The sequence below is a fragment of the Sander vitreus genome, chromosome 20, assembly GCF_031162955.1.
Source record: "Sander vitreus isolate 19-12246 chromosome 20, sanVit1, whole genome shotgun sequence".
In the NCBI taxonomy this organism is placed as follows: domain Eukaryota; kingdom Metazoa; phylum Chordata; class Actinopteri; order Perciformes; family Percidae; genus Sander; species Sander vitreus.
In genome coordinates, this window is record NC_135874.1 from 6,342,022 (window position 1) to 6,354,853 (window position 12,832).

Sequence of the window (12,832 nt, forward strand, 5' to 3'; positions counted from 1 at the left end):
GAGCATTTAAAAATCATGATGGACTCCTCAGAAGACTTAATTATCTTGTAATTTTTATGCAACTGAAATGGGGTCGGTCCATCTGTCACTTTCTTTTTTTGGATTCTAGTCCTTCTGGTGAACGTGTAGGTGGTTTCTTAGCAGTGCAATCACTGACTGAAACATTTCGTGGACGCGTCTTCGGGTTTTCAGCCATGCCTTCACCTGTTGCAGCAGTCCTCTCTGTCTCCAAAGCTGAACGCTGCTGAACGCTGCTGAACGCTGCTGAACGCTGCTGTTGTCCTTTCTCAGCGGTGACGTAAAACCAGTCCCTCCAGAAAAATGCGATTATGCGATCGCATAATTCAATGCATAATCAGCCTTTCGCTGCATAAATTGCCGATTCCAGACATATAGGAGCTTCTTTGATTATAATCTTGATGGCCATGTTAGTAAGGTACTCCAGCTACTTTATATTGTTTAAAAGAAGAAAAAAATTTCTTCATTTTTTCATCATTTTCTGACTTGGACAAAGGTATTCATGCGTTCATCTTTTCCAGAACTGACTATTGTATTTCTCGCTGCCTGAGTGGCAAAACCTGCTTCCTAGTCCTAACAGGAACACATAAGAAAGACCCCATCTCTACCATTTCAGCCATTTTGCATTGGCTTTCTGTTGATTTTTAGAATTTATTTGAAAGGTTTTACTTCTAGCATACATTGTACATGCATACGTACAGCTTTTGTACCCATATGTACCTAAACCTCTACCAGCAATCTCAACCTGTTTTTTTTTGTTTTTTTATAAAGTAGCATTTATTTTTGCATTAAGTGATCTTTCTCTTTTGTGGCCCTTTTAATTTCTGGGTATTTCCCTGATCATTTCTGTTGTTTTATTGTTAGGCACGTTTGAATTTTCTCTTAGGCACTTTGTTTTGAAAAAACAATATTATCCCTGTGCATGTTAATGCCACAGGGCTGTGCACTTACCGATGACAAGGTCCCTGGCAGAGGCGAGGACCAGGGAACTGGTGAGTGCGACTCCATAGAGGGTGAAGCGGGATGAAGTGGTCCTCAGGCTGCCGCAGTGGAGCAGCCAAATGAGGCCACAGCACAGGCAGAAGTAGACAGGCCGGCTGTATGCTATGATGCGATTATGGCCCTGCAGGGACATGGTTATGATGATACAAATGGTTCATTTCCAAAGAGCTGGTCCGGTGCAGCTCAATATTCAGAACATGCAGCCTTGTACATTTTAAATAAGAAAGAAAAGGGTAAAATACCGAACTGCAAATAACATTTATTCAAGTACAGTATAGTACAGTATCCAAATCGCAATATGGACTAGTGCAATATCCAAATTGCAGGGGGCGGGGGCAATATTTGTTAAAGGCAAAAATATGTGTGGCCGGGTTGGATCAGTGTGTAGAGCAGGCGCACATATAATTAGAGGTTTATGCCTCGACGCAGAGGTCCAGGGTTCGAATCCGACCTGTGACAATTTCCTGCATGTCTTGCCCCTCTCTCTCCTCTTTCTCACCTAGCTGTCCTATCCATTAAAGGTGGAAATGCCCAAAAAAATAATCTTTTTAAAAAAAAAGGCAAAATATGTGTCAAACCATTCTGAATGAAGTATTGTGGTGCTACAGAGACGTCCCGGTCTAAAAATCCTATCCTACAGACTAAAGAGAAAATATCTGATCCTTGCATAAATCACACTATAATCATATTCATTTTTTTTATTTTTTATTATTATTTTAATATTTTTCAATGCAAATGAGAATAATGAGCGGCCGGGTTGGCTCAGTTGGTAGAGCAGGCGCACATATACTGAGAGGTGTGTGCCTCGACGCAGAGGTCCAGGGTTCGAATCTGACCTGTGATGATTTCCAGCATGTCTTCCCCCTTCTCTCTCTCCCCTTTCTCACCTAGCTGTCTTGTCCATTAAAGGCGGGAATGCCCAAAAAAATAATCTTAAAAAAAATAATAGAGAATAATGACACAAAAATGATCATTCCCTCCAATATCATGAATCATATCGCAATCACAATATCAGTCTAAATAATCGCAATGAGATATGTTCCTCATATCGTGCAGCCCTAAATACAAGTGGCTCTCCTGTTATTTTTGGCGCATGAAACTGCCAAAATTGGGTCAATTCCCACCATGCCCTTACAACACTAAAAATGTATGCCCCCATGATACACTGTGGATAAAAGTATGCAACGAATAACCCTCACTGACAAAAAAGCTCAATAAAATAATCATTCTCACAAGAAAGAAGTCAGTCTGTGGTGTCAGTGTCGCATGAGCCTCGGGTACAGTGACAAAGGTATAAACAGAAATAGCACTGAGTGTGAGGTTTCACAAGAGAGGGAGATTGTACGTCTGTGTGTCAGTGTGCAGGTGTCAACCCAAGAGGCTACGAGCTGTCCTGCTTTCTCACTGAAGGGAGTCCTGACAGTTCACGCACCAGCAGCCAGATAAACTAGACCCGGTTTGCTTAAAATGTGTCAACGATGTCGTGGAAACGGAAGGAAAGAAGTCCTAGAGGTGAGATGAGGGGAAGGAAAAGGGGACGACACGAGGGGCAGAGGAGGAAAGAGAGGGACAGAAAAGGGAGACACAGACACAGAGTGAGAGAGTGAGCTGTGGTCTAAACTCTGGCCGGCTATTTAAAGCTTGTGCCGATAGCTGAGGAGCTGCTAAATAAAAGACGCAGGCTACTGACGCAAAGGGAGGGAGGAACACACAGACTCGCGGGGGGAAATGCAACATCATTTTCTAGAACCACAACACAAACAGAAGAAAAAAAAATAAATACTGAATAATAACTACAGGTCATATTATAGATGGAAGGAAATTGATTATTTGTCTACCGTCAGTCTGACGTTAAAGTGTAAAGGCCATTTTATTTTCTGTTGTCTACAGTAAGTGCTATTTTTTTTTTTGCACTCCTGACCTTTGGTTGTTCACTGTGTGGGCTAACCAGGAATTCAATGATCATCACACAGAGCAAATTCAAGAAGAGTGTTAAAGAGTGTTATACTTACATGTCGAGGGGAAGAGGAGTCTGGCTGAACACTCTGCCAATACACAAAGACATAGGTGAATTCTCCAATAATGTTGACTATTTTACACTCAATGTCTTGACCAACTTCTAGCAAACATGTGTTGCTAATTTATTAGAAATAGTTCAGAGTAAGTATAAAGCATTCAATCATTTTTGAGCATCAATTGCTTCTTTTGTAACAGTGGTTCCCTGTTTCACTTTTTCAGGTCAAGTCTAGCAATGCTGTGCTGTAAACTCAAGTATTCACCTTCAGTAAGGAATACTGACAACTTGCAATGACGAGGCAGAACTGAAAGACCCATATGTCAGTGAAGAAGCCGTGGACCAGCATCACTGAACCCAGGAAGGCCACCAGGACAGCCAGCAGTACGGCCAGCACGTTCTCTAAAACCTCACGGTTCCTGGAACGCAATGGAGAAATTTCAGCTTACGAGTGCATCCGACAGTTTGTGGGCAAACTGTTCCAGTGGGACAACAACAAAACATGCTCAATGACACTTTAACTGGGAGCATAGAGTGACTGGTCTGTAATTTGGAGGGGCTTGAAGCCGGAATAGGGGCTGAAGAGGTTTAAGATCTAAACTAGCTTTGTTTCACTAGTAGATATGGTTTTTTCTCTTTGGTGCCAGACTGTGAGGAGCCTTACAGCTGCATTGTCAATGAGCCACAGGCGAGACAAGGCTTCAAATTGATACAGATAATGTCCAAAATTTCACATAAAGAAGGTCTGTACAATCCCAAGAGTGATTTCTGTTGATACACTCCAAGTTTATAAAGCTTAGACTGAGGTAAATATAAAAGAGTATCCGATTCACCTTTACATTGAACAGCCTGCAGAGAAATGAGACATTAAAGAAACCTGTACAACTTTGTGAGTTTAAAGTAGGGTTGGTTAATCTGTTTGGAATTGGTTGCTCTAGGAGTCTAGGGGTACCTCTGTTTCTCTTGCTTTTTATCAGTCGGAAAGTGGAACTTATACAGTATATAATATATATCGCAACATAATCGCAACACATAATTCATGGGCAATGAAGTTTGACAAACTCCCTGTGTCACTCGGTGGCACCTAAGCATAAAGCTGCCTTATGCTAAGGAAATATTTAGCTCAAACTAATGACAAATGTCTGGGCTGTCTCACCTGTCAAATAGTGCCAACAGGGTGAGCCGGTCAAAGTGCAGGCCGACCCACAGGAAGGGCAGAAGCCACAAGCGGTAGTACTGCCTGGCTTTGCCGGCAGCAGCGGTGGCTGCGGGGTCCTCTTGTCCCAGCGGCGCATCCTGGAGCTCTGGGCTCAGATCTCCATCCTGCTGCTCCAGCAGCTCTGGGTCCATCGTCAGCAGACGGTTCAGACGGATCTGAGGGAGGGAGATCTGTCTCACGGTCAGTCATTTTTGACCGATGACACAACTCAAAGTATTTCACAAATGGCATTTTAAATAAGAGCAGTAAACAGATTTATAAAAAAGTGAATAAAAAAAGATAGTGAATACTAAGAGTTAGTTAAGAGTCGATAAAATGTTGTGAAATGTTTTTGGTTTTTTCCAAAATAACCACTAAGGGTGTTTGATTTTGGCTGTTACACAGGATAAAGACTGTACTACCACCACCCACCCACGCCCAGCCATCTGGATTCTTGTTTCAAAAATTGTTAAAAAGCCAGCAACGGATGATCAAAAACACCTTTCTTCGTCATATAATAGAGGCTGTAAAGGGTTTTGAAAACCAATAGAGAATTTTCTAAATTGGTTCAGGAGCCAACTGGTAGCTAGTGTAGCGATTTTAAAATTGGTGTAATATGATTCGTCTCTGCTCTGAGGTAACAAGAAAGGGCAAGAAAAGGGAGAGGGGAGCAACAGCCAACACAGCAAGAAAACTGTTCAAACTGACAATCATGATTGCCAAAAATAATATGCAGAAATGTGCAAAACAGACACACAGAGGAGAAAGAAAACACATACAACACACAAGACACACACACACACACACACACACACACACGTTGGCTACTCACCAGGTCATGAGGGTAGAAGCGAACTGAGGTAGAACTGGAGAGGTGGGAGTCAGTGTCCCTGCAGGGCATTAGATAAAATGAGCACACTGATGAGAGAAAAGCATCTGCTGCACTTACTGTATTAAATCGTGATTTATTTTCTGGTGACCTCAAACTAAATAGCCAATAGGCTATGTGCTTTGCTTTTGTACGGTTATGGTTTGGTTTTTTTCAAAGCCATGTCACACACCAATGCAGCCAGAGGAGAAGTGACTGCACCAAGAATTGCAAGATATGCAACACCAAACTCCAGAAAAAGATCCAGGTTGATTACTGGACAAAATGTGATGAAAGAAAAAAAGAATTGGTGTTCATTCAGATAAACTCAGGTAAAGTATGGTCAGTTGATTGTTTTTGAGCACATTGAAAATGTGTTGACCAAGCATTATTTAAGCATGTACTATGGTCTCCAAATCTGCAAATGACAAGAATTGTTTTGCAATTTGTAAAAGGTCAAATTTAAAATCGGAATGGGTGTACTTCCTCAAGAAAGATTTTCAATAAAAAAGTAAAAATAAATCAATAAAAAATGCAATTTCCCCATACATATTGTGTCTCTTTGTGGCGTCTCTTTGTTGTCGGTTTGTGTCCCTTTGTGGTAGTTTTGTGTCTCTTTTCACATCGTTTTGGACCGTTATTATTACCATATCTGTGTCTAAAACGTTGGAAAAGCTAGAGCAGATAATAAATAAATAACACTCAAAAAGCAAGACAAAACTTGCTAAAGAAGTCCAACTACAATCATTACATCATTTAGTCACGTTCATTTGGCTTAGGTGGTGACCGTAACGGCTCGGGTGCCTTAAAAAGACAGGGAGAACCCTGCTCTACTATATTCATTACCTGGGGGCTGTTTCACAAAAGCAGAATTTATAAATCCAGGAGAACTGGAGACCTGGTTTGGTGCGTTTCACGAAAGCCAAGCCAGGCTGAGGAGGCCTCAGGCTGGCTGAAGTATTTCGGATAGATGCGCGTTCACGGCTTTCCTTAACAGACCGCGAGGTCGATCACAGATTTATTGATGCTAAAATGGAGAATACGCATTGTTCATACTTTACACAGAGTGAGCAGCAGCTTCTTGTGGAAGTATGATAATGTGAAACACATTATTTGTAAAAAAAAAAATTTAAAAAAAGAAAAAAAAGAAAAACACGGCCGCTCTGATGAATGCATGCGTAAGTAGCCTAAAAATATACATTAACTGACCACTGCTCTGAATTGAAACCGTCATAATCATACCATTCAAGGATTAGGCTACTAATCATTTGCACAAATTAACCGTTGTATTCTTTGCCTTAAAAGTAAGCAGAAGATAATTTTCCTCAGGAAATTTACCATGAAGATCCATTTTCTACATCACTAGAATATGATGTGTAAATATCTTGTTTCTCCCTCTCTCTCATGGGCTAAAATATAAATGTCCTAAGTCATTAACTTCCACTGCTCGCTTTTAATGATAATAAAAAAAGTGTACAACTGTTCATTTTTGCAAATGACAAGTGACTCATTGAATGGTTTCAGTTAAGAGCAGTAGTTCATAAATGTATATATATTTTTTTTTTTCAGTCGGTCCGCTATTATCTGCCACGCTTTTTTTTTTTAAATAACAGAGGCCGAGTTTCCTTCTCTACATATCATATGCTTTGCTCCCTCGTATATATGGACATAGAAAAGAAAGACACTGAAGAAATTTGACTCTAAAATCTAGAAACTATAAAGATAATTAAGTGATAAATATAATGCACACTGTAAACATGAATGGAACAGAGTGATATTCATCAGTTATTTCCCCCCCAGCAAAATGTAAGGTAAAAAACCATTGAGGTGTCCTCTCTCTGTTGTTACATGAATGTACAGTAGCCTCTCACTATATAGTTATTGGTTCAGTGAACTAAGACGATCATTAAGGAGGATTGTACGATTAGGAAAGGTTTTTATAATTGTACAATCCTCCCAAATTATACTCCCAGTTTACTGGACAACACAAATTGTGTGCCAAGAATGCCAATTTATTGAATCCTTTATTGTTAAAGAATACAAAAAAGAAATGAATCAACTAAAATAATTTAAGGTGCATTGGTCCACTATAGAAACACATGTACAGCACTTTATATATTATATACCAGACTTCATTTAAAAAAACACATTTGGCAACTGTATCAGTCTTTTCTTTGCCGTAATACATTCACCAAACTTCTAACAACAATATGAATAGCCGTTTTCATACAGCAATATAACAGTAACAGTGTCACATGAATAGTTATAAAAAAGAATGGTCACAACTTTAAATAATAACAGGACTTAACTGAACAGCAATATGCACCTGTTGTATTTTAATGCAGGCTGATAACAATAGGGTAAAACCACTGCAGAGTGAACAAAAAAGGCTCCAGGATTAATACATCCTGGCTTTTAGCCTGGTCAGGAGCAGGCTAGCTGTACGGAATACATCTCCATGGTAACTTCGGTGCCTCTGCTTTTGCGAAACTGAGTCAAGGCTAAATTGAGCCAGGGTAACTGGGAAATCCCGGCTTAATCCCTTATCCTGGTTTTGTGAAATAGCCCTCAGGTATGCTTCTGCAACAACTAGGTATAACTGACCAGGACACAAAATGACATGCATCAGTAAATTAAATGATCTGCTCCCAGTCAAGAACAATACGGACGTTAGATTAAGTTCGTTTTACAGAGACATTGTGAGAAAATAAAAAAAATAAAAACGAGGCCATCATCTGAAATCCCACTTAACAAATGTGATTAAATATCAGTTTGACACTAACCATATGTTATTGGAGGCTCGTCTGGTTGCAGGTTCAAAATTGACCAGGGACATGTCACAGCCGCCAGCCTCATACAAGGAGGGCGTGATCTTTCCTGGAGAACAACAACGACAACAAGATAGAGAAGCAAAGTCAGTCCATGGAAATCACAAGCAAAGTGAGTGACTTTGTCTGCGGGAATAATTTCATTAAACTACATGCAGGCAATTAGATAACTTTGGTAATATTATTGTGTTCAACTCAGCTAATGGGATCACTGAGTGAATGGGTTTCCTCCTGAAGAGGCGATGAGCAAGAGTCTGTGATTTCCTTCAACAGCAGTTAGCTTGTTCCCATTGTACACCTGTTGCTTCAGTGAAGCTTTATTGCAATTTATAAAATCAGGATATAAAACGTAGTAGCCATGAAGCTCAACAACTAGAATACGTCACAAAACCTGAACAGAAAGACTTATTTCAAGTATGTCCACAAATCCTACACACACAGTCCCAAACAGACATCATTTAACAACCTTCTGTTTGAATACAACTTACAATTTTTCAATATTATTTTTTTCATTTCCAAACTATTGTGTGTATGGGTATTGCAAGAAAAATCTTAAATAGATTGCTGAAATACTGAATTGTTTCTAACAGTCCAGGAGGAATATTAAAAAATAAAAAGTTGCCATGGTAACGCTGCACCTTAGTTTGGTTATTAAAAATGCTTGGGGGAAATGAGAAAAAGAAGGCTCAGCTGGAACGAGGTGGGGAGTTGTCGATACATAAATAAGCCAAGAGAAAGACAGAAAGTATGACCCAAAGGGATTGTCCAGTGAATCCAAAAAAAATATGACAAGAATAAAAATAAAAGATCCATCCGTAGTCTCAAAACACTCATGTCCTCCAGTTTGCCAATGACAAAAATGAAGGCATATTCCCTTTTTATAACTAAAGATGAACGTGCAAATAAAATAAATTACCTTTCAGGAATTCCTATGAGCTTTGAAATGTACTTCAGGATTAAAGTATATTTATTCAAGGATGTCTGATAAGAACATGACCCGAGTTCAATTTGTGCAATGCATTTTTTTCCTCAAAAAGTCCTCAGAGAACTACAGCTTTTCTTAAGACGCTTGAAAGCGACTGTGCACAGGTGTTCAGTAAACCCATGTCTGACATCAGGGTCCATAACAACTCAGATACTGTCAAAGTAGTGAAATCCTATGCAGTTAAGTGAGAATTATTAATACTCGGGAAGATAAGAAGCACGTATACTCAGACCACCAGGTTTCCCATAATAGCCATCTGCTCTGGGTCAAATTATAAGTAGGAGCAGTAATCCATTTACCACCAGTTCAGAGGAAGCACGTTAAAACGGCTCTTACAAATCCTATAATGTTTTTTCTGTGTGGAATCACTGAAGTGATAAGGATATCAGTGGGAAAATGTTTATGTATAGGCATCAACAACAATCTGTAACCCCGTGTTGTCAGCAGTGGGGGTAGGAATGATGTGACCAAAGAGTAACATCCAAGTGAGGTCAAGTATTGGATACAGACAATATCACAGACAGTGATAAATGGAGCATGGATAATTGCACTCAGCTTTGACCGACTGCATCAGTCCACCGACCGTGGATAATAGTGCTCAGCTATGACCGGCTCTTTTCAAGCAATTCCAAACAATCAAAGCCATTGTAGCAACTTTCTAACCAAAGCATAGAAACCGGAACAATACCCGCAAAAAAATCTGTCATGTGGATCCACCTCCCCACAAACTACCAATCCAACACTCCTCCATGAGAAATGCATTCATCTTAATATCTCGGCTGTCTTCGTGGGCTCCCTACCGAAGTCATCCTGCAGGCTGGTAGTGCCAACCGTTGAGGCCTTGTCCTGAGAACCCTCCAGGTGTGTGCTTCCGTTCCTGGCCAGCAGGGAGGCGCTTGCGCTCAGCACGGTCACCTGGGACGGGGTTCTGGATGGCTGACTTTTCACCTGGGAAGTAGAAGGCTGGGAGGCCTGGCTGAGAGCCTCCTGAAGACTGTTGGGGGAGAAGGGAGAAGGGGAGGAAATGAGAAGTGATGAAGGCCAGCGGGGTCCTGTTGATATACAACATCATCACAGGGGGAGGGGTGACAGGTCATTTCATAATGAAGGGGTTTTAGGTGATGTGATGCAGATGCTAGTTGGGCCCCCAACTCCAAGCCAGAAATGGCCCAGAGACATCGTGGCTAATTTCTGACAACAAATGTATAATCTTTTGCACTTTAACACCTGCCCTGATGCAAATTTGTGATATTGGGCTACGTACATAAAACTGACTTGACTTGATTTGTATGATTGTCATTTGTATCCAATCATCACCATATTGCTTTGAACAGTTAGTGTTCACATTAACTACACATTTTAGTGATCTGCAGAAGAGGCTAGAGGCTACAGACGAGGGACTACTATTGACCAACAAGACATCGCAACTATTTTTTCCCCTAATGTTGCACATTATCTGTACATGCACACTGCAGGTAGACCTCCATTATGGCACCAGCCTTTTCTAAAACTTCTAAAAGTTATAAAGCCGGGGATGGAGATCATTCACAGTGACTCTGATAAACTATACCACTGGTGGATGATTTAACTGTAGGATTACTTCAATTTATAATATTTTAAAAATGATCATACAGGGACAAAACTATTTGACAAAGACTAAGATGTGAGACCACTATGCAAGTCAAAAAAGAATTTGGAATGAAGGGACGGGAGGGTGGAGGGATCAGTGGAAGAGATTTTGCATTTTGCAAGTTCATTGAACCCTGGCAGGCTGCACACTTGTTTTCCTTGCTTAACATTTTTCTAGGCTCAGCATTTAAGAAATGTGACCTTGCTAGATAGATGCAGGAAAACAAAGAGTCTTGGCTAAGAGGTGAATAGCTGTTGGCAGTTGTACAACAAAACTGGAGGACTTATACAGACCCCCGGAACTGATGTGTATCCACAGCATAGGACCAGTGGAACTTAAACATTCAGCTTTTTTTAGTGTTCTGTGTTTGTCATGCTAACACTGCTTAAAATGCCACTTTACATACAGTAAAAGACTTGTTAGATATATCTCTGAGGCGTTTTATGCTTGGCGAATTTGACAGGAAGGGACACACAAGCTGTTGCCATGAGAGAACCTGTGACCTTCCAGTTATGACATGGACAGCAAGGATTAAAACACAACTCAGTCCAAAGAGGACTCCAGTCTTCAAGATCCCACATAACGTTACAAAAGGGACTGATAAGGGTACTGGGGAGACACGGCCACTTTAACACTACACTAAAATGCTGCAGTGTAGCAGAGGTGCCCACAATTTAAAAATCAAAAATCAAATATTGCAACAGGAATGTGATTAGGAGCGCAAAAGAGTTATAACGGGAATAATGGCCATACACCTGTATAAGTTAGTGAAAATGTATGTTATAGTGTGAAAAAAAAAAACAGAACTCTATTAATATTTTTCTCCTGTGAATTTTTGTCTTAAACTTGTGCAAAACTGGTTTAGAAGGTGTTAAAAGCTGGACTGTTAACATCTATTAATGAGGCAATATATCGATATTATATCGATATCGTGATGTGAGACTAGATATCGTCTTAGATTTAATTCTTAATAACATAATATGGTATAAGTGTTGTCTTTTCCTGGTTTTAAAGGCTGCATTACAGTAAAGTGATGTCATTTTCTGAACTTACCAGACTGTTGTAGCTGTTCTATTATTTGCCTTTACCCACTTAGTCATTATATCCACGTTACTGATGATTATTTATCTAAAATCTCATTGTGTAAATATTTTGTGAAAGCACCAACAGTCAACCCTACAATATCGTTGCAGTATCGATATCGAGGTATTTGGTCAAAAATATCGTGATATCTGATTTTCTCCATATCGCCCAGCCCTATGAGCAGCTAAGAGACTCACAATTAAAAACAACAAAAACCCGGTCTATTCCTGTGGGGAACGACCTAAACCTTTGATTTTTTTTTTTAAATGATCAATATCATCTTCATCTCTCACCTTAGAAAGGCTGCCTAAAAGGGCAAAGCAGTGTGATACAGCAGGATGTCTACGTGTATTATTGAACGCATATGCACAGTTCTGACAGCCAACGGTGTGTCAGCCAAGTAGATTAGTCAGACCTTGTGGCATGGTGCCTTTGAGTTTGTAAGGACTCCATTCTTTGATCCATGCTCTAAATGTGGAATTTAAAAGATTAGGATGAAACAGAGTAAAGTCTTGAGAGAAGGAAGACGAAAGACATCACATGCAGAGCGGAGACACCCATCCAATGATAGAGGACGTCTTGCTTGATGTCATGCACTGCAGCAGACGCAAAAGGGGTGTTGATGTGGGACAGGTAAGAGAGCGCCACCTGGTAACATGCTCACACCAGGCAACACAACGACAGAAACGAGTCCCTGCTCCATGCACGGCGTACCTGAGAGGAGATCCAATGAGAGAGGTGGGTGGGGTGGGGTTACTCCCTGCGTTGTGTCGCCGCCGCACAGCCTGCCGACGAAACGTGCTACGTTCACGCCGAAATATGACCGTCTCCTCGCTCCCTGGGGCTGTCATGGTGAGAGACATCATTGGCCAGTCACATTGGATGCGTTTCCTTTTTTTTTTTTTTTTTTTAGAGCTTTATGTGGAGACTAGTGTGAGGTTATATGTCCATGTGTTATGCTGGATTTCAGATACATTTAAAAAACAAAGCAACAACAGTTACAAAATCGGCCGCTTGAACTATAGACTACTGATGAAGAGTTTAACTCTAAAATGAGAGCAACCATTTAAAAATAAGACATCTGCTACAACATGACTGACAGAACAACACTGGAACCGGCTACTGGTGGCCGCGTGGTTGAGGAATGAGTGGTGACATTCCTGATTCCATTCTAGCTGGGGACCTCTGTTGCATATTACTCCTTTC

At 40.5% G+C, this 12,832-nt stretch overlaps 1 protein-coding gene across 4 annotated transcripts in view; it reads right to left on the reverse strand.

The window, feature by feature from the left end:
• Positions 1-12,832, reverse strand: part of pcnx1 (pecanex 1) — a 45,614-nt gene that overhangs the window by 18,789 nt on the left and 13,993 nt on the right. The window contains exons 7-14 of one of the 4 annotated variants that reach the window (XM_078277961.1): positions 12,341-12,470; positions 9,714-9,907; positions 7,884-7,977; positions 5,065-5,122; positions 4,191-4,408; positions 3,300-3,453; positions 3,033-3,065; positions 970-1,141 (exon numbers count right to left, since the gene is read on the reverse strand). In XM_078277961.1, coding sequence (XP_078134087.1) covers positions 970-1,141; positions 3,033-3,065; positions 3,300-3,453; positions 4,191-4,408; positions 5,065-5,122; positions 7,884-7,977; positions 9,714-9,907; positions 12,341-12,470 — 1,053 coding nt within the window. Of the gene's footprint in view, positions 1-969; positions 1,142-3,032; positions 3,066-3,299; positions 3,454-4,190; positions 4,424-5,064; positions 5,123-7,883; positions 7,978-9,713; positions 9,908-12,340; positions 12,471-12,832 lie in introns of all 4 variants that reach the window. The other 3 variants (XM_078277960.1, XM_078277963.1, XM_078277962.1) reach the window with 3 other exon arrangements.